Source organism: Barbus barbus (genome assembly GCF_936440315.1).
Source record: "Barbus barbus genome assembly, chromosome: 3".
Classification (NCBI taxonomy): Eukaryota; Metazoa; Chordata; class Actinopteri; order Cypriniformes; family Cyprinidae; genus Barbus; species Barbus barbus.
This window is the reverse complement of record NC_136731.1, coordinates 26,225,925-26,248,337: the sequence shown is the minus strand read 5'-3', so window position 1 is coordinate 26,248,337 and position 22,413 is coordinate 26,225,925. Positions and strand designations below refer to the sequence as shown.

Below are 22,413 nucleotides of genomic sequence, written 5' to 3'. Positions count from 1 at the left end.
CATAACATTGTCTCAACAGCAACATCTACCGACGACATCTCTTCCTCAGCTGGGAGACAACTTCATAGAGCAGGGCTTCAAGTTCACCAACAAATGAAACACTTGAAAGTATGAAGAGTATTTTGTCAAGGAAATTGTACTATTTGAAGATAATGGTTGCATAACCAAAACAGTATCACATAAAAATCTATATGACTTTCTTTCTTCAGTATAATTTATATTATATATATAAAGTATATTTTAAAATATATTTAAAAATGGCATATAAAGTCAATAGGGACACAAAAGAAAATGATGAAGAACAACATTTGGAGCACCATTGTTTTGACTATCACAACATGTCTACTTCATATGAATGGGTGTAATTCTAAGATTTCATACATTACTGCATTAATAATAATGCATAAATAAAAAATGACTTTTTCATGATAAGGAAAGCAATGTGGGAAGACTACAGCATTTAGGGGATTTAATACTTTAACCTATCCATGCCACATTTGTAAATAGCAAATAAGCATGCAAAATTGCAAAATTGAGATTTATTTTAAAAGGCTAATCTTGATGCAATTGGACGTGACCAACAATTCATTGTCTTTACCCCTTCTTGTATATGAATAATTTATTGAGACCTCTAAACCATTGGTATTCAACTAGGAAACCACAGCACACTTCCATGGAGACCGCAAGATGGCTTAAAATTATTTAAAATAACACAAACAACATGACTTTTCACTGGATAGAGAACTATTTATCCGGGATTAAGGATTTCTTGATGAATTTGTTTATTGCAAACACACCTCTTTTTACTTCACAAGACATTTATTGAAAGTCTGGAGACATGTGGATTACTTGTGGATTATTGTGATATACAGTGCTGCTTGAAGTTTGCGAACCCTTTAGAATTGTCTATATTTCTGCATAAATATAACCCAAAACATCATCAGATTTTCATACAAGTCCTGAAAGTAGACAAAGAGAACCGAATCAAACAAGTGAGAGAAAAATATTTTCTTTGCCATTTATTTATTGAGAAAAATGATCCAGTGTTACTGTGCATTGCAAAAGTATGTGAAACTTTGCTTTCAGTATCTGGTGTGACCCCTTTTGCTGCAGTAACTGAAGGTAAAGTTTCTTATAAATGCTGATCAGTCCTGCACAATAACATGTAGGAGTTTTAGCCCATACCTTAGTGCAGAGACACTTAAACTCTGTGATGTTGGTGGGTTTCCTCCTATGAACTGCTTGCTTAGGTCCTTCCACAACATTTTAATTGGATTAAGGTCTGGACTTTGACTCAGCCATTGCAAAACATTAACTTTGTTCTTCTTTAACCATTTTTTGGTAAAATGACTTGTGTGCTTGGGGTTGTTGTCTTGCTGCATGACCCACGTTCTCTTGAGACTCTGTTCTTAAACAGATGTCCTGATGTTTTCCTTTAGAAATCGCTGGTATAATTCAAAATTCATTGTTCCATCAATGATGGCAGGCTGTCCTGGCCAAGATGCAGCAAAACAGCCCCACGCCATGATACTACCACCACGTTTCACAGATGGGATAAGATTCTTAAGCTGGAATGCAGTGTGTTCTTTTCTCCCAACATAATAGCTTCTCATTTAAACCATTAAGTTCTATTTTGGTTTCATCCATCCATTAAACCTTTCTCCAATAGTCCTCTGGCTTGTCCACATGATCTTTAGCAAGCAATTTTCTTTTAGGAGAACAGTGGCTTTCTTCTTGTAACTCTGTCTTGCACACCATGATGGGTTGCTCAGTGTTCTCCTGATGGTGGGCTCATGAACATTAACATTAGCCAATGTGAGAAAGGCCTTTAGTTGCTTAGAAGTTACCCTGGGAACTTTTGCAACCTCGCAAACACGTTCTGCTTTGAAGTGATCTTTGTTGGTAGACCACTTCTTGAGAAGGCAACAGTGGTCTTGAATTTCCTCCATTTGTCCACAATCTGTCTGACTGTGGATTTGTGGAGTCCAAACTCTTTAGAGATGGTTTTGTAACCTTTTCTAGCCTGATGAGCAACATTAACTCTTATTCCGAGGTCCTCAGTAATCTCCTTTGTTCGTGACATGATTCACTTCCACAAACATGATCAGACTTTGATAGATTCCTGTTCTTTGAATAAAACAGGTCATGTACTGATATTTGATAGTCATTGCACTGACTGAAAACACCTCTGCACAGATGGACTCTAATTTCTCCTTTAAATTAACTGCTTATTCAAGAGATTCACATACTTTTGCCACTCACATATATGCCATATTGGATCATTTTCCTGAATAAATAAATAACAAAGAAAATATTTTTGTCTGATTTGTTTGATTGGGTCCTCTTTGTCTACTTTCAGGACTTGTGTGAAAATCTGATTATGTTTTGGGTCATATTTATGCAGAAATATAGAAAATTCTAAAGGGTTCACAAACTTTCCAGCAGCACTGTATTTAACAGCTGCTTGGGCTCTCATTCTGACGGCACCCATTCACTGTAGAGGATCCATGGTGAGCAAGTGATGTAATTCAGAATTTCTCCAAATCTTTTCTAATGAAGAAGCAAACTCATCTACATTTTAGAATAGGATAATGGTACATACATTTTAAGCTAATTTTAATTTTTAAACTATTACTTTAATTGCCACTCCACATTTTAATCAATAAAATATTTTAAAATGAGCAGCTTTGTCATTCTAGCAGAAATATCCGAAATATCTTGGGGAATATTCAGTTATTGTTTTACAATGAGGGATCTCGAAGTTAAAAATACTGAGAACCACTGCCCTAAACAAAGCATTTTTGTTTCTGGCTGTCATACAGATTTTTACAAAGTTCATCCAATTGTCTCTGGGCTATTCACATCCATTGAGAGCTCAATAATTACAAAACATTATGGGCCATAAAGCCATACTCTTGTAGACAGCAATGCTCTTGATTAAAAGCACAATACAGAAAACTATATAGGAATAAATCACTCTATTAATTAGTGCAAAGTCAACATGTATCATGTTTATGCATGACTCCTGAATGGCACTTGCAACAAAAAGGACAGGTCCACAGAATCAGTGTGTGGCTGCATATTGCTCATGTTCATGATTGTGTTGGAGGTTTTCAGTCACAAGATCCATCTTTCCAGCCATCTCGCCATCGCTCATCCACCTTGCTGCAGTCAAACTCTGGCTTGCCTAATCGGATATTGATATCATTATGGAGGTGACACATCCACTGTGAGAGGTTGTGCCGATTGCTAGTGTCTGGTTGATTTGTTTTCAATCTGATAAGAGACAAGATCATATGCAACCAAACACAAATGTTAACACTGCAATGCTTCTGCTGAAATGCTAAAGGACAAACATAAAAACCACAACAGTAAATGACGACAACCTTGATCTCAGGTCCTCTGCACATTCATCACATGGGAAAACCTTTGAGAAGAGGTTGATGAACTGTGTCATCTCCCTCTGTTGTTCTGTGGTCGGTGCATCTGGATAATATGCAGCTATAGTGTGAAGAAAAGACCATGAGCTCCTGCCCAGCTCCTCTCTGTCCAGAGGGCATTCAACAGTTTTAGCCTCCTCCACCACCGCCCTGCTCTCCTGTTCAAAATATCACATGCCTGTTTATTGTCAAAGCACACCATTATTGTGTAAGAGACATTTACATTTATACATAACATTTAAATCAGACTATGTGTTTCCTAAGAATCAAACCTGTGACTCTGGGTTGATGCAATGCTCTGGCAGCTGAGCTACAGCTCTTGAAAAGTAACCATAACCATCATTGGCATCTCTGTTTTAAACATAATAATCTGCAAACTATTTTTCTTACCAGAAACTAGGAGTATTGATTGATATTAATTAACCACAATTAATTTTGTGATGTGTACATCCCTAATTTAAATAAAAACAATAAAAAAATATGGTTTCAGTTTTCATCTTGATTGTGTTTGTTTAGCATTTTAATGTATGTTAGAGCTTAATTATTTTATTATTATATAATATTTTATTACATTATACATATGTATATTAATAATAATAATAATAGCAATCATTTATTATATTAATAATGTATTAAGGTGATTACTTTAAAGGAATCCTGAGGCCCCCTTGCAAGTATGGCATTTTACTATAGTAGCCATGATATTTAAAGAGTAGGACCTATAACTACAACCCTCATAATTGTAATAAACATAGATTCCCTTACTCACCTAAATAGATTATTTAGTATAAATTTAATTGAAAATTTGATTTTATGAAAAGAAAAAAAAAAAAAAAAAATATATATATATATATATATATATATATATAGGGGAGACCAGGGACAGTTGTAACACTTTTTGCCATTTTAGCAATACATCAAAAACCATTTATACTGGAATAACCAATTTGTTATATTATAAACTTCAATCTGTCAACTTCTGAAACAATGTATTTAAGTGGTTTTATGAGCTATGTACAGGTTGCAAAATTGATTTTAATACAGTCTCTCCACTGTTACAACCGTCCCAGTGTACAGGGACGGTTGTAACACATGTCAGGGACGGTTGTAACATGTCTAAAATATACATAATTAATCAATCATATACTCAAAATGGAAAATATTATTTATCAATCATGTTATTGTGACTATTAATTTAATGTTTTTAAGGAATGATTACCTTTTTTTCATACTACATGACAAAAAAGAGGTGAAACCCTCAAATTATAATACAAGAAATTGGATAGAACACCTCAAAAAAGTTTAAACATGAACTCAAACATTCTCAACAACAGAGAGAGGACTCAACCCATAATATAAATCAGCTGCCTGCATTAGGTAGTCTTTTAAGAGGAGCTCCTGCTCTAGTGTGAAAACCCTTTTCGGAGTCCAGTATCCAACTCTGGGAAGTGTCTTTGATCCCTGGCTCCTCTTCTTGTAGAATCGGTGCAGGGTCACATGGCAAATGCCATATGTTTTGGCCACTCCCCTGACTGACTTTCCCTGTCTTATTTCATCAGAAGCCCTTTCCAGCACAGGAAATGGGACTCCCCTGTCTGTCTTCCTCTTCCTGATTTTTGGCATGCTGTAAGCAATCACGTTTCCACTGACTATCTTTATATAAAAAAAGATAATTACATTTTACATTTAATTTGCACAGTGTTAAAATGCACAGTGCACATTTTACTTTTAATTTGCACATTAATTGCAATGCATAATTTTTTTTTAGCTTGATTAGTTTTTACAATATAAATGAAACTTGGTTGGTGATACTGGGACGGTTGTAACGGGGCGTTACAACCGTCGCAGTATCACCAACCATGTTTTCATGTGAGCTAGCTTGACTGCTAGTTTGACACTTGTTAGCCATTTCTATTTGTAGCTTACAAAACAGTGATTCTAATAATACTTGTTTGAATTCATAGACATTTGATCCTATAACAGCATCCAAAAAAGTACATCAGAAAAAAAAGTATTTTATTTTTTTTACCTCAAATCAACCTTTTTTATATAACTCCGTCCAGAAGTTTCAGATGTGGCTCCCTTTTAGCAAAAATGGAGGGAAACTAACGGAGCATGAGCACAGTGAGTGACATCACTGTAGGTTGTTTCTGATTAGTGTAATTCAAAGTGTTACAACTGTCCCTGGTCCCCCCTATATATATATATATATATATATATATATATATATTCCATAGTTACTACCGTACCACAGTAAACTACAAAATCTAAACCTTTGCAGATACTTTTTTCAAAACAAGTAAAAGCAAAGACAGGTTTCATTTCGTTCAATCTATTTAGTTTTCACAGATATTTGATGTCTCAGGGGCCACGGAGAGACGGTCAGATCAGAGTCTGTTCACCTGCACTGAAGCAGAGGACGTCTGTTTCTGCAACTTCATCCATGATTTAAAGTCCGTACACGCTCGGCACGGTTTCTTTTTCGGCTCTCCGTACCCTGCAGGAGCTGCCATGTTTAAAATCGCACGGCGTGTTATCGACTACATGGGTTGCCAGATTTCCGCAAAAATCCAGCACGATCTATACAAGCTTAAAAACTAGTCCTAATATCAAAACTTAAAACATGCCACTCCCATACCTAAAATAAAATATATTGAACACATTTTACAATGTACAACGAACAATTTTACAAAGTCTGTTAAACCTTAATATTAATAGCTGATGAATAAAATTATTTGGTGGGGTGGCAATCTGTTATTTTTTAACTACTTGAAAATAGCTATTTGTATGTATAACTATTTGAGGTTTTAAGATCTTTTTTCTGATGCCGCTCTGCTGCTTGATCTTTGTCATATATTTCTGCACACAGTCTCCTTGCCAGTCATGTGAATTGTAGAGAGTTAAATATTTTAATTCCAGCAAGTTTAAGATACCATATTATGCCGTTAAACCACGGACTTGGCAACCCTGTGTATTTCCGAGGTGAATGAATCGTTATGAATGAATGAATGAATGAATGAAAAGTTAAAAGAATCATTTAAATGATTCTTTGAAACGACTGTTCGATTGAATCGGTTTGTATAAATGAGTCAGAACTGAAATCCAACCACTGTTATGCATCTCAGGAACGTTTGCTGTAGATCATGTGTTGACCTTATGTCAATTATCCACAGTATGCCAACAACGGGTAAACATATTATAACTGGCATTTCACAATAAATTTAAGCACTTCACAATAAATTTAAGCACTATATTAAAATATATGTTCAGGAATCAAATATTAAAGAATTGGTTTCACATCGGAGCACTTTCTCCGCAGCACTGTCAGCCAGAGGAGGAGACATCAGCAGCGGTCCATGCTGCTTAAAACTGTAATGATCAAAACATTCATCTCTGTAAATACACGAATGACAAGATCCAACACTTTCTGTAGAGTTACATTTACATAAGTAGCTGTATGGCGTAATATGTGAATGACAGATCAATCTGCGTTGGTGTTTGATAAGTTTAATAGAAGTGCCTGCTAGCTTAGCTTACTAACTATTGACAACGATGGTCTGTGCAATATGACTGACATGCTTTATTTCGCACTGCTGTACTGTTCACAGGCTTCACAGAAGCAGTACATCACACTGTGAAAATGGGGATTCTGGAGAAGATAGCAGAGATAGAGAGAGAAATCTCTCGAACACAGAAGAATAAAGGTAAGCCAAGATTTCTTCTTTAAATGTCCCATCATGGGCCTTTTTGTTGCTTTCTATCCGTTTACTCCGAATCAATTAAATCCTGAGTACTTACAAACTTGTTTTGCAGCAACTGAGTACCATCTGGGTTTATTGAAAGCCAAGCTAGCCAAGTACAGAGCCCAGCTTCTGGAGCCCTCAAAGTCATCTGGAGCCAAAGGTGAAGGCTTTGATGTTATGAAATCTGGGGATGCTCGAGTGGCTCTGATCGGATTCCCTTCAGTTGGCAAGGTAAAAGCTACAACATCTGCACAACATGCTCTTATCTAGAATTGAAATGGCAAAAGATTTGGTCTTTGATACAGACATATTTTTTCATGAGTAACGTACCTTTCAAACTAATGTATTTTACCCTGTCAAACATATCATGAAGAAATATACAGCTGAATTCACACAGAAACTGTCTTTCATTTATTTTGGGCCTGTCACTGTACTGAACAACATTGGAAAAGTATTGTCACAAATGATAATATCCTGCAAGTCGTTTACTATTAACATTATTTTAGGACACTATGCACATGACTTCACTAAAGACAATGATAGCTGTTATAAATCTACCTTCTTTACTAATGTTATATCCACAGATACAAGTTCATCAGCAGCAAACCAAATTGTCTTGTTTTGTTTGTTTTTTTGGAAAGAATTTAAAAAGGATTTTTAACACCATTACATCTTCAGTAAATAAGAAAGCAAATAGCATGACTTGAATGCCTTTAAATTTGTATACTTAATGTATAAATAAATGTCTTGCGTTCATGTTTTTTCTTTCTCCTCCTATTTGTCTTTTTCTATCTTAAGCAAATTATTAACTCTTTTTTTTCGTCTGTATTCTGTTGACAATTGGTGTATTGTTGTTCAATTTTGTGTAATATACACAAACATTTTCTATTATTAATATGTCAGTACTGTATTTTTTGCACTAAAAAAGAGACATGCTCTAATTTCTGGTGTTTTTGTAGTCTACATTTCTCAGTTTAATGACATCAACAGAAAGTGAAGCAGCTTCATATGAATTCACCACCTTGACCTGCATTCCTGGTGTCATTGAGGTATTATTTATTCCAAAATCTTTTTCTTTTCTCTCTGTTTTTGTGTATATCTTATTTCTATTTATGTCATTGATGTTGTTATTATAATAATTATAATAACCAACATGATATTGGTTTAATTTAAAAAAATTCAATTCTAGTACAAAGGTGCCAACATACAGCTGCTGGATTTGCCTGGTATCATTGAGGGGGCTGCACAAGGTATGCTCATTTGCGTTTTAAAGAGTAATGTACATTTGAAAGTGCATTTTGGCATATTAAATGTGTCCTTTTTCTGTGTGTTTGTTTTAAAGGTAAGGGCAGAGGTAGACAGGTCATTGCTGTGGCCAGAACTGCAGATGTGGTCATCATGATGCTGGATGCGACTAAAGGAGATGTTCAAAGGTGAGTTGGAGCAGCGGAGAATGTTTGCACCGTTTGCACTGTTTGTTTGACAATTGTTGTTTTATTTTTTAGGGAACTTCTGGAAAAAGAACTTGAATCTGTTGGCATCAGACTCAACTGCCCCAAACCAAACATCTATTTTAAAGTCAGTGTTTCAGTTTTTTCATTGTCATAGTTTGCCTATTGACTAAAATGCCTTTTAAGTTTATATTTTAAGTGTCATTCATTAATTTGAGTCATTTTACTCTCATCAAAATAACATTTTTGTCAATAAAAATAACAGTTTAGTTGACAATAATATGCAAATGACAAAAAAAAAAAATTTGATTTAAAAAAATGTGCGCCACTGTTCCAAAATTTAAAGGTAATAAGTTTTTTTTTTTTTTTTGTACCTTACTTGTAAAATATCTGTTTTTCAGCCTAAAAAAGGTGGTGGCCTATCGTACAATTCAACGGTTCCCCTCACACACTGCTCTGAGAGACTTGTTCAGCTCATTCTTCATGAGTACAGTATCCTTTAGCGTTGTTTATTCACATTAAGCGTAGTTTCTTTTTCTCCAATACTGAGCAATACGTCAGCCTTAACTTGGCTGCAGAAATCTTCAATGCTGAGGTTTTGTTCAGAGAGGACTGCACTCCTGATGAATTCATTGATGTCATCGTGGGAAACAGAGTGTACATGCCTTGCTTATATGTGAGTATATATTTAACTTCAAGCATCAGCCTGATGCAAATCTTCTCAGTTTTAAGGATATGTCAGTAAATTTAAAATGATGTAATGAATGTCTTATTACAGGTGTACAACAAAGTGGATCAGATTTCTATAGAGGAAGTGGATCGTCTTGCTCATAGACCTAACAGTGTAGTGATCAGCTGCGGCATGAAGCTGAATCTAGATTATCTCCTTGAGCAGTTATGGGAGTACCTGGCTCTGATCTGCATATACACCAAGAAAAGAGGAGGTAAGCTTTTTTTTGGTCCTCAATTTATAGTAATTTAAGGTCCTTTCACCCTAAAACACTGGTTCTCAACCTTTTTGGCCTCCTGTTGTCCAACACAATATAGGTTAAAGGTGATCACTAAGCGATTTTTGCCATACGATGTTGATATTTGAAAGCACCAAAACAAACACGCCCATACCCCAATCTCCACCCCACACGTACGTACACAACCATGACAACGGCGATCACGGAAACAAGTGAAGATGACACACAAGCATATTCAAACAAAAGCCAACACGGATAAGTTGTGTGAAATGAAGCAAAATCAATGTTACTCACCTATCAAAAAGAAACAACGCAACCTCGGCGTCCGCGACATGCCCTAGTTTCCTGCTCCTTGAGTTCTCTCCACCGCTGGAAAGCTGCTCCGATATTTGCGCGGGTTCTACCTCTTGCCTGATCGTAACCCTTCTTTTTAATGTTTTGTTTCTCTGATATTTTCATCTTTTTTTTATCTGCCATCTCTCTATCTATAATATCCATCCTGTGCATTCAAATTGAGCACTGTTTTCTCCTTGTCATTACAAGACACGCCCCCTTACTGCTGATTGGCTACAAGTGTGTTTTGGGACACGGTCTGACGCTGTGGTCAAAAGCTTTTTTCAAAAATCGCTTGGTGAACCTTTAATATATTTACGAGATTTCTGCTTTATGACAAAGCTGCTTGTTTTGTATGAACCCATTCAATTAATTAATCATGTTTTTTTTTTAAAAATCATTTTAATTGAGAGAGTATTTGAATTTAATTATTTATTAGAACTTTTAGTATAAACCATGTCTGTTTGGCGTCAAACAGATGTTGGTTCATTTTAGTTTTCATCTTCTTGAAAAGGGGGTCTGGCATAAGGTTCACATTTTAATCCATTTTAAATTTAAATCATAATTTAATTTGTGGAATTTCCTTTCAGCGATTGTCTTAAAAACTGGAAAAATAAATAAATAATAAAAAACCTGCATTGAATTGTTGTAATTAGTGTTTTTATTCCCCCGTTCTTACTCTTTTTATTTATTTATTTATTATTATTTTTATTAAGAACGCCCAGATTTCGGTGACCCTATAATCATGAGACGAGGAGCATCAGTTGAACATGTGGTATGTCTCTGTTTTGTTGTCCTGTGATACCAGCAGCTTTGTTTATGTGTACTTTGTATATGTATTATGCAGTGGTCAGCCTGTGGTAAAACATACTCCGGATATACAGTATCTCACAGAAATGAGTACACTGCTCACATTTTTGTAAATATTTTATTATATCTTTACATGCGACAACACTGAAGAAATTACACTTTGCTATAGGGGTGTGCGATATTAAAAAAAAAACGATATCTCAATATTTTTTTTTTTTTTTCAATAACGATAAAGACGATATTTTGTAGAATGTGTTACTGTGCTGATATCTGACTACTGTGGAGAGCTGCAGTTTTTGATATTCTTCATATTCTGTGTGGTCAGTTCACATCAGTGATTAATCTTTTCATTTAAGTTTAAATTGATTTTTACATTTAAAGCAATTTTTTTTCTAAAAGTGTACATCTTTTGAGTCAAATTGTTACATTTAATCAGTCAATTAAGATAATACACATTTAGGCTGTTACCAAACAAATGAAACCAGTATCATCAAAATTAATCTTTGCAGAAGTTGCATCTGAAGTGGCATTTAGATGTATTTACACACTATTTAATGCAGCTCAGAGGGACATGGAGTGCTTTAACCATTTACAAATGCATAATCTTTTAACATTTTAAAAATACAACATTGAATACTGATATTTAGAATTATTTAAAAAATTAAAATATACTTTAAATGTGAAATTAAAACCGCCAGTAGGTAGCAGAAAGTCACTGGTAGTAAGTGAGTCATTGCGACTGCACCGAATCATTTAAACGTTTTGATTCATTCAGGAACGAATCATTGTCATGTTGCTCAGAGACTCAAAACAGTGCTGTAGCTGTTTGGAATAATTTTGTGTCTGCGAAATGGTGCAAAAACAGGCAATATGTGTCTAAAATGTAAGTCTCTTAATATTAACTTATTGTTTATTGAACTGTTGTATCAATATCACATTTGTAATCATGCTTATTCTTGAAGAAAAAACGGCACTCTTCGTGTGATTTTAACTATATGAAATTTTCTGCCCCCATATCTTGAATTTTGTGATCATTCATTATGAATTTTAATAGACTGAATCATGCAGTGAAAGAACACACTCTAAATGCGCACATACTGTTTAACCCGCTTCATCACCACGTAGGCTAATGTATGCATGCACTCCGTAGGTGTTTTGTTTGGTTTTTGCAAAATACTTGATATTGTCAAATTGCACATCGTTAAAACAACAATTACGATATTATCGCAGACAATATATATCGCACACCCCTACTTTGCTACAATGTAAATTAGTGAGTGTACAGCTTGTATAACAGTGTAAATTTGCTGTCCCCTCAAAATAACTCAACACACAGCCATTAATGTCTAAACCGCTGGCCACAAAAGTGAGTACACCCCTAATTAAAAATGTCCAAATTGGGCCCAATTAGGCAAGGCAAGTTTATTTATATAGCACGTTTCATACACAGCGGTAATTCAAAGTGCTTTACATAAAAGAAAATGAAATAGACATTAAAAATCAATAAAAACATGGGAATAAAAATAATAAAAACAAGGAATTTTAAAATGATATAGAAATTGATTTAAAATAAATTTAAAGAAAATTATTATACATAAAATTTATTGCAGTCAGTTCGGACATATAGCACAGTGCTCATTCAACAAATGCACAGTTAAACAGATGAGTTTTGAGTCTTGATTTAAATGTGGCTAATGTTTTAGCACATCTGATCTCTTCTGGAAGCTGGTTCCAACTGCGAGCCGCATAATAGCTAAATGCAGACTCCCCTTGTTTTGTGTGAACCCTTGGTATTTCTAACTGACTCGATCCTAATGATCTGAGTGGTCTGTTCGGTTTATATTCAGTGAGCATATCAGCAATATATTTAGGTCCTGGGCCATTGAGTGACTTATAAACAAGTAAAAGTACTTTAAAGTCAATCCTAAATGTAACTGGAAGCCAGTGTAAGGACCTGAGGACTGGTGGGATATGCTCAGATTTTCTGGTTCTAGTCAGAATCCTGGCAGCAGCGTTCTGGATGAGCTGCAGTTGTCTAATGGTCTTCTTGGGAAGGCCGGTGAGGAGACCATTACAGTAATCCACCCTGCTGGTGATAAAGGCATGAACAAGTTTCTCCAAGTCTTGACTGGAAACAAAACATCTAATTCTTGCAATGTTTTTGAGGTGATAGTATGCTGATTTAGTTACTGCTTTGACATGACTACTGAAACTAAGATCTGTCTCCAGAATCACCCCAAGATTTCTGACTTGATTTTTAGTTGTTAGAAAATTAGCCATTTCTCTCCCCGGTGTCATGCGACTCGTTAGTGTTACAAGGTCTCAGGTGTGAATGGGGAGCAGGTGTGTTAAATTTGGTGTTATCGCTCTCACTCTCTCATACTGGTCACTGGAAGTTCAACATGGCACCTCATGGCAAAGAACTCTCTGAGGATCTGAAAAAAAGAATTGTTGCTCTACATAAAGATGGCGTAGGCTATAAAAAGATTGCCAAGACCCTGAAACTGAGCTGCAGCACGGTGGCCAAGACCATACAGCGGTTTAACAGGACAGGTTCCACACAGAACAGGCCTCGCCATGGTCGACCAAAGAAGTTGAGTGCACGTGCTCAGCGTCATATCCAGAGGTTGTGTTTGGGAAATAGACATATGAGTGCTGCCAGCATTGCTGCAGAGGTTGAAGGGGTGGAGGGTCAGCCTGTCGGTGCTCAGACCATACGCAGCACACTGCATCAAATTGATCTGCATGGCTGTCGTCCCAGAAGGAAGCCTCTTCTAAAGATGATGCACAAGAAAGCCCGTAAACAGTTTGCTGAAGGCAAGCAGACTAAGGACATGGATTAGTGGAACCATGTCCTGTGGTCTGATGAGACCAAGATTAACTTATTTGGTTCAGAGGGTGTCAAGCATGTATGCATATGCAGATGGTGTCAAGCATGTAGTGCAACAAGGTGAGGAGTACAAAGACAAGTGTGTCTTGCATACAGTCAAGCATGGTGGTGGGAGTGTCATGGTCTGGGGCTGCATGTGTGCTGCCGGCACTGGGGAGCTACAGTTCATTGAGGGAACCATGAATGCCAACATGTACTTTGACCTACTGAAGCAGAGACTGGGCCGCAGGGCAGTATTCCAACATAACGACCCCAAACACACCTCTAAGACGACCACTGCCTTGCTAAAGAAGCTGATGGACTGGCCAAGCATGTCTCCAGATCTAAACCCTATTGAGCATCTGTGGGGCATCCTCAAACGGAAGGTGGAGGAGCGCAAAGTCTCTAACATCCACCAGCTCCGTGATGTCGTCATGGAGGAGTGGAAGAGGACTCCAGTGGCAACCTGTGAAGCTCTGGTGAACTCCATGCCCAAGAGTGCTGGAAAATAATGGTGGCCACACAAAATATTGACACGTTGGGCCCAATTTGGACATTTTCACTTAGTACTTACTTTTGTGGCCAGCGGTTTAGACATTAAGTGAAGTGAAATGACATTTAACTCATTTAACCCATCCAACGCATTTAACCCATCTAACGTGCACACACACAGCAGTGAACAAACACACACTGTGAACACACCCGGAGCAGTGGGCAGCCATTTATGCTGCGGCGCAGTTGGCGGTTGGGGGTTCGGTGCCTTGCTCAAGGGCACCTCAGTTGTGGTATTGAGGGTGGAGAGAGCGCTGTCCATTCACTCCCCCCATCTACAATTCCTGCCGGCCCGAGACTCGAACCCGCAACCTTTGGATTACGAGTCCAACAGCAAATTTACACTGTTATACAAGCTGTACACTCACTACTTTACATTGTAGCAAAGTATCATTCCTTCAGTGTTGTCGCATGAAAAGATATAAAAAAAAGTACAAAAATGTGAGGGGTGTACTCACTTCTGTGAGATACTGTATATTCATATATATATATATATATATTTATTTAGAAAGCTAAACAGTAAATGCTGAACTGTTATCTAAAAATATATGTATACCTGAACGTGTATTTCTATTTTATGTGCTATCTAACTAAATCATATATATTTTTTAGTGTACCAATCAGATATGATTGTGCTTCTTATTTCTTCCAGTGTCACAGAATCCACAGGACATTAGCTAGCCAGTTCAAGTACGCACTTGTCTGGGTAAGATCCCCCTTCACCTGAAGAGAAATATACTCTTGCTTTTGTTCCATGTTTTTGAGTACTACTGCTGTCTTTTTGGATTACAGGGAACAAGCACAAAGTACAGTCCTCAGAGAGTAGGACTGACACACATCATGGAACATGAGGATGTCATTCAGATTGTGAAGAAATAAAATCCAGACTTCAGAACCACTACAGTATCAACAGAACATTTCATACATGCATAACCGAATATTTTTTGTTTACAGCTGCAGTTTCATAGAACTTCATGGAAAAACCTGTGATCAACAATTAACAAGTGATTATTTTCTTTATGAAAATCATCTACCTGGCAAAATTCATTCTAATAAATAATATTCAGATATTTGTTTTATTTGTGTCTTTTGTAATACGAAAAACTGTTCTTTCTTAATAAACTGAATTGGTCATGTACAGTGTTTGAGACTAAATTAAAATTTTAATTGTAGTTTAATAAACTGAAAGTGAGGATTTGTCTCAAAAATCTTAAACATTATATTTTAGATATTTAATATTCTGCTATTTTATAGGGTGCTAACCAAATTTGTGAACTCTTGTGCAGACGTTCAGATGAAGCATAATTAGATAGATTAAGATACATTAGAAACAGCGAATGTATATAAAATGACCATCATAAAGATCAAAACTGAGCATTTGCAGATAGGTTCCACCAATCCTGGGTTTGCCGTATTTTACAAGTCTTTAAAACCAACATGTCATAGACTGAAATGATCAGAGTTCACTCTTACTTGAAGCACTTAGACAAGAGCTCTTGTCCAGTTGATCTATACCAGTTGAGGATAGTTCAAGAAGATACATCATGTTCCTCTAAGGAGCTGCAGCTTGTTGAATTTAAACACTTCTCACTAGGTATGTTAGTTATTTTATTTTTCTTCTTTTATGGTGTTATAAGCCCAATTCGGACGGTAATTGTTTCTCATATGGACGTCTGTAAAAATAAATGTACATATCACCTCAGTGATAAAACTCATGGATTCGGACAGTGATTTATTCACAGTGGAGGAGCGAGCTCTGTGATCCTAGGAAGAACGCGGATCATCATATGATTGCTGTAAATAAAATTAATTTTATTATTTACAAATTTATTCTTATTATTGTGGAAAATGTATTTAAAAATACTTAAGTAAATTGTATTCTTATTATTCCAAGCATTTATTATTATGTATAATCCTATTCATTATTTGAATATTTAAATCTCCTAGTTATAGGAAAATACGCACTATATTTTTATATAATTATATGCAATATCCGTTTATAAAACACATTTTAAAATTGTATTGCATACCTGGTGCTGCATAATAAAGACCCATTTCGGATGTTTACATGCTTTTCTTCTCTCTCTGCTCTCACTTGCTGTGGTGGAGCAGTTATGAAGTGTTGTTCTTTTAAATACTTTCCAGCATTTCAGAAATAAATATGCATGCAAATTACAACGAAGTACAACAGTTACGGTGCTCGGGAGCCTTCAAAAAGGGTTTAAACACTGAATTTTGAATCGATTTCTTCTCGTAAACTCAGAGATGTGGATTCGGACGAATCGGGCTTTAGTTAATCATTTAAATCATTAAGGGTTTGGTTCATCAGTAATGACCCGGCCGGGTGGAGAGAGCTGATAAGGTGATGTTTTACTGCACATATCCAAGGGTCATTCACATATTCACTCACACTGTCATAGAAAGACATGAAACTCAATATTTAACTTGCTGAGAGTTTTAAATAGGGTTCCAGCATGAAACTTTCATTCATGCAAAATTGTTGAAGTATGGTTATGTGGTGAGGACTTTCTCTGTATATGATTACATGGGAGGTGACTCAGAAACACTCTACAAGATGTGAACTGTTAGCTTTCTGTATTCATCTGAAAACCTAGAGCTGCCTACTCTATTCATTACAGAAAACTAGTATAATAGACAACATTAAATATGCATGCTGAGGCACTAGGGCTGTTCAACACAAAGGACAAGTGTGGAGTGGGGAATTATCAAGCCATTGGAAGGCTGTTCCACTTCAAGCTTGATGGGTCTTTGTGTAATTAGCCTATATTTCAGAGCACTAAAATGATGAGCAGGATGGCAAGAAACTGTTTTGGAATAACTTGAGGAGTGGCATTTGTACGCTGGAGTTGCTTTGAATGAGTTCGGATGGAAAGATAATGGTAAGAAGGACAAGTGCAGTGCCAATGCGCTATGCTTGTAAACATGACACTTGATGCTGGGGCCATATGGTGCAGGGTGTGTGTATGGTTGCTCTCAGGGCCCGTGTGCTTCAGCTTTTAATTCTCCATTCTGAATCATTTACTGCTTATCATGAGGTTTTTAGCATAGAAAATTATGTTTTGAGTATTGCTGGGGAACATTGTGAAATGAAGCTTTTATTTAGATTTTGTAACTTTTATTGAGCAAATGTATTTTACTACTAGTAATAAACGGCACAATCTCTCTTTTAAGTTCTTGGTCACAGCAACTACGAAAAAGGAAAGAAACAGAACATTGTGGTATATATATTGGGAGTATATGCCTTTATGTAGGGAGTAACAGCAGTAGACTTTTTTGAGAGTTTCTTGTGTGGTCTTTCAAACAGCATTATGTCCTGACAGTTGCTTAATTGTGAAGTGGAAAGCATGGAGCAAGAAATTATGTGAGCTGATGCCATGAATTTCACATATGACATTCATTTCTCGTCTTCTAGCTTTTGCTGCCCCCTGCTGATGTACCAGTACAACGTCAGGGAACGTGTACAAAATATAGTGGTACAACAGTTTGTCAGTGGGGAAGCAACACTCATTCAAAGACACACCTGCTGTACCTTTAGTGCACCTTAAAGGAACAGTTCACACCAAAATGAAAATTTGCTTAAAATGTACTCACTTCCAGACCATCCAAGATGTAGATTAGTTTGTTTCTTTCTCTGAACAGATTTGTAGAAATTAGGTGATGCATTACATCACTTACTCACCAATGGATCCTCTGCAGTGAATGGGTGCCATCAGAATGAGAGTGCAAACAGCTGATACAAACATCACAATAATCCACAAGTAATTCACATGACTCCAGTCCATAAATTCATGTTCAGTGAAAAGCTGTGTTCTTAAGAAACAACCCTGTTAAAAAACAAAACAAAAAAACAGCATATGCTGGTTAGGTATGTTTTAAAGCATGACAGCTGGTTTAAGCTGGCCCTTATTTAGTTATAAGATGGTTTAAGATGGTCCTGAGATGGTTAGAAGCTGGTTATGAGCTGGTTAAAGGTGGTCCTGAGCTGGTTATGAGCCGGTTAAAGCTGGTCCCGAGTTGGTTATATGCTAGTTATGAGCTGGTTAAAGCTGGTCCCAAGCTGGTTATATGTTGGTTATGAGCTGGTTTAAGATGGTCATGTGCTGGTCCTAAGCAACTAGCTCCTGCTCAGGACCAACTCATAACCAGCTCAAACAAAAGAGCAGTTTAAATCAGCTCAAACCAGCTGCCATGATTCAAAACATATCTAACCAGCATATGCTGTTTTTTTCAATAGGGAAATCTATCATTAAAGTGTTTTAACTTTAAACTGACTTCTGGCCAAAATAGCTTTTGAGTCCATAATCCATAATAATGCTTTCTCCAGTGAAAAAGTATGTCTACTGTTGTGCTCTCACATCAAAATCCACTGATATATTTGCTTATACCTGTTTCACTTGATCTGTGCATATTTCTCTCCTGATTCAGACAAGACTTTTTCAACGGAGAAAGCAATACTATGCATAGAGAACTCATATTTATAACCAGGCAAAGACATATATAAAAACATGAAGCTTTTCATTTCACAAGACATTATCTAATGGACTGGAGTTGTGTGGATTACTTGTGGATTATTGTGATATTTTTATCAGCTGTTTGGACTCTCATTCTGACGGCACCCATTCACTGCAGAGGATCCATTGGTGAGTAAGTGATATAATGCTAAATTTCTCCAAATCTGTTCTGATGAAGAAATAATCTCATTTACAAACTGTGAAGTTGCAGTTTTTGCATATTTTCTTCCTCTGACAGTATACTGGTACTCTATTGAACAATTATTGGCATTACTAATATTGACAGAGAAGGAGCTTTAATAAATGAGTTTTTGTAGATGGACACTTGGTTACTGCCTATGATGATGCATTTTCATCTTTGAAACTTGGAGGCAAGAACAACATCTCTGCAGACACGACCTGTTAGCCATTAGCTTGTAATAGGGGTGAGATGGTTTGTTTACATACAGAGCCAGACCTTTGGTTTCTAGAATAATAGAAATTGTATACCTGCCTGCTTCTTAGATGTATGCAATGATGCTTTTGTGTAATGTAATGCATATTGTCCGAAACACGCAAGTCAGATTACCATTGCTTTTGTTCCACCACAGCACTTTGAGAAGATGCAGGCAGTTTTTACATCTGAAAGAGGGCAATTAGGGAGAGGAACCACATAATAGATCAGCCCTTATATGAACACACAATGAGCTAGTCAAGCATAGTTAAATGCAGCACACTGAGAATGGATCTTATATGTCAGAACATTATATTGTGATGGACAACTTTGAGCACCTCTTTTGGAAAAAGGTTTGGATGTAATAATTTTTAAAAGCAATTTTTAAGGTAAGTGTTACAGCTATTGGCATGATCATGACAGCACTTTTACGACTTGTTATGCTTTTATGATGTATGTTCCTTGTAAAATGCTAGTTATGACTACATTTTACTTTACTAAATTATTATAAATATTCATAAAATAAAAAATGGAGTTGATTAATTTGATGGTATTATATAAATATCACATGGCCATTTAACAATATCTTTTGGGCATTTGACCACCATTCTATAGACCCCAGATGCCCTTTTTAGGATTTCCCTTCATTATTTATTGATTAATGGCTGGCGTTGCCAAGCAGGAGGAGGTTCATTACGCTAATCTAACACTTTGTTTGCTTGTGCATGACAAAACTGCACTTGTGTGGTGTAGCTTAACTGCATTAATTTATATAAATCACTGACACAATAACAAGACAGTTTAACAAGCCATTGCTTATTGTTGTTACTTTTACTATCACAGAGTAAGAAAAATAAAAATGTAGTTTCTTCAGTGATGCTGGAGTCACCATAAGGCAAACAAGAATTGATTGAACATTAATATGAACAGCAATTTAAAGGTTTGTGGATTTTACAGTAGACATCGACATATTTTAGAGGCTGTTGTTGCAGTCATTTGACATTTCATGTGGAAAAGATGATGTTTGGCATTTATTTGTTTGGTGTGAGACAATGCATAGATCTAGTCACTTAGATAACTTGCTTCTAACCATTTATAACACCACTGAAATTTAATCTAGTCCTCCCCTGAGCCTCTTGATTGTAACCTTACCCAGCACTTGGCCTAGGTGAATAGCTAGGCTTGGATTTAAACAGGTTCATTTAGGGTTTGTGGTATGCATTACGTCTCGTCAGGGAAACTAAGCTATGCGTCTACACTGATATTTATTTTGCTTACCTTTATATTTACCCTTATACACTCACCTAAAGGATTATTAGGAACACCATACTAATACTGTGTTTGACCCCCTTTCGCCTTCAGAACTGCCTTAATTCTACGTGGCATTGATTCAACAAGGTGCTGAAAGCATTCTTTAGAAATGTTGGCCCATATTGATAGGATAGCATCTTGCAGTTGATGGAGATTAGTGGGATGCACATCCAGGGCACGAAGCTCCCATTCCACCACATCCCAAAGATGCTCTATTGGGTTGAGATCTGGTGACTGTGGGGGCCATTTTAGTACAGTGAACTCATTGTCATGTTCAAGACACCAATTTGAAATGATTCGATCTTTGTGACATGGTGCATTATCCTGCTGGAAGTAGCCTTCAGAGGATGGGTACATGGTGGTCATAAAGGGATGGACATGGTCAGAAACAATGCTCAGGTAGGCCGTGGCATTTAAACGATGCCCAATTGACACTAAGGGGCCTAAAGCGTGCCAAGAAAACATCCCCCACACCATTACACCACCACCACCAGCCTGCACAGTGGTAACAAGGCATGATGGATCCATGTTCTCATTCTGTTTACGCCAAATTCTGACTCTACCATCTGAATGTCTCAACAGAAATCGAGACTCATCAGACCAGGCAACATTTTTCCAGTCTTCAACCGTCCAATTTTGGTGAGCTCGTGCAAATTGTAGCCTCTTTTTCCTGTTTGTAGTGGAGATGAGTGGTACCCGGTGGGGTCTTCTGCTGTTGTAGCCCATCCGCCTCAAGGTTGTGCGTGTTGTGTCTTCACAAATGCTTTGCTGCATACCTCGGTTGTAACGAGTGGTTATTTCAGTCAAAGTTGCTCTTCTATCAGCTTGAATCAGTCGGCCCATTCTCCTCTGACCTCTAGCATCAACAAGGCATTTTCGCCCACAGGACTGCCGCATACTGGATGTTTTTCCCTTTTCACACCATTCTTTGTAAACCCTAGAAATGGTTGTGCGTGAAAATCCCAGTAACTGAGCAGATTGTAAAATACTCAGACCGGCCCGTCTGGCACCAACAACCATGCCACGCTCAAAATTGCTTAAATCACCTTTCTTTCCCATTCTGACATTCAGTTTGGAGTTCAGGAGATTGTCTTGACCAGGACCACACCCCTAAATGCATTGCAGCAACTGCCATGTGATTGGTTGATTAGATAATTGCATTAACGAGAAATTGAACAGGTGTTCCTAATAATCCTTTGAGTGTATATTAATATGTATTTAGTTCCTAATGAAAGTAATGCTGTATATATCCTTCTGAAAAATAATCTGACTTTAGGACTGCTATTTAATATTGTAATGAAACAAAACAAACCAGCTTGTTATATTGATTCTTTATTTTGCATTTTAGTAATTACATTGATAGTCATAACTGTTGCGTATTGGAAATGGATTGGATAAGCAGCTCATAACCTCTTCTTGGATTTGTTTCAATGCATAACAGCTGAATAGCTGATGCACTGTAGAGGCAAAATTACTCAACTTAAATTACACTGATAACCATCTCTTCTAGCAAGGAAAATGACAACCAAATTAAATCATGAAAAAATATGCTTAGGGCAAATATCACCTACATGTAATATCACATACATATGCAATAATTGATGGGATAGTGAATATATGAAGTTAACAATAAATGGGGTCACTCTATATTTAGAACTTTTCCGATTAATATTTCATTATTTCTTAGTGAACTGAATACAGTCCAGCCATTAAGAATTAATCCCTACCAGTCTCATGACCTCTGGAATATTAAGTAGTCAACAGAAATCATCACGCAGCTTAGTGTGTAAATTTGTGATTCTAGTCCATGATAAATACTGAATTTTATAAGAGCGGACATATTATGGTACATATGTATCAGACAGTTGATAGCATCATAATAATGCATGCTGATACTCGTTTGAATTTTCTCCTGCTCATAAAAATACATTTATAAGTGCTAATTACTCTCCAAAATCATCCTGCCAATAA

At 36.6% G+C, this 22,413-nt stretch overlaps 2 protein-coding genes across 3 annotated transcripts; one reads left to right on the top strand and one right to left on the bottom strand.

The window, feature by feature from the left end:
• Nucleotides 1-2,971: 2,971 nt before the first annotated feature.
• LOC306852040 (FAD-linked sulfhydryl oxidase ALR-like) lies at nucleotides 2,972-5,969 on the bottom strand. The gene is made up of 3 exons (XM_079388633.1): nucleotides 5,843-5,969; nucleotides 3,387-3,598; nucleotides 2,972-3,276 (listed from the first exon to the last, which is right to left on the bottom strand). The coding sequence occupies exons 1-3, from the start codon at nucleotides 5,951-5,953 to the stop codon at nucleotides 3,114-3,116; spliced, it is 486 nt and encodes a 161-aa protein (XP_079244759.1). The 5' UTR covers nucleotides 5,954-5,969; the 3' UTR covers nucleotides 2,972-3,113.
• Nucleotides 5,970-6,736: 767 nt separating this feature from the next.
• LOC306852027 (developmentally-regulated GTP-binding protein 2-like) lies at nucleotides 6,737-15,873 on the top strand. Of its 2 annotated transcripts, none has more exons than XM_079388612.1 (13): nucleotides 6,737-6,811; nucleotides 7,049-7,144; nucleotides 7,254-7,414; nucleotides 8,143-8,232; nucleotides 8,373-8,433; nucleotides 8,526-8,616; nucleotides 8,689-8,761; nucleotides 9,036-9,126; nucleotides 9,213-9,310; nucleotides 9,413-9,578; nucleotides 10,652-10,710; nucleotides 14,819-14,872; nucleotides 14,959-15,873. In XM_079388612.1, exons 2-13 carry the CDS (start codon nucleotides 7,081-7,083, stop codon nucleotides 15,043-15,045), a joined length of 1,095 nt encoding a protein of 364 aa, XP_079244738.1. In that variant the 5' UTR covers nucleotides 6,737-6,811; nucleotides 7,049-7,080; the 3' UTR covers nucleotides 15,046-15,873. The 2 variants fall into 2 exon arrangements, with proteins under 2 accessions (XP_079244738.1, XP_079244739.1); XM_079388613.1 differs by having other exon boundaries at nucleotides 6,756-6,835.
• Nucleotides 15,874-22,413: the final 6,540 nt, after the last annotated feature.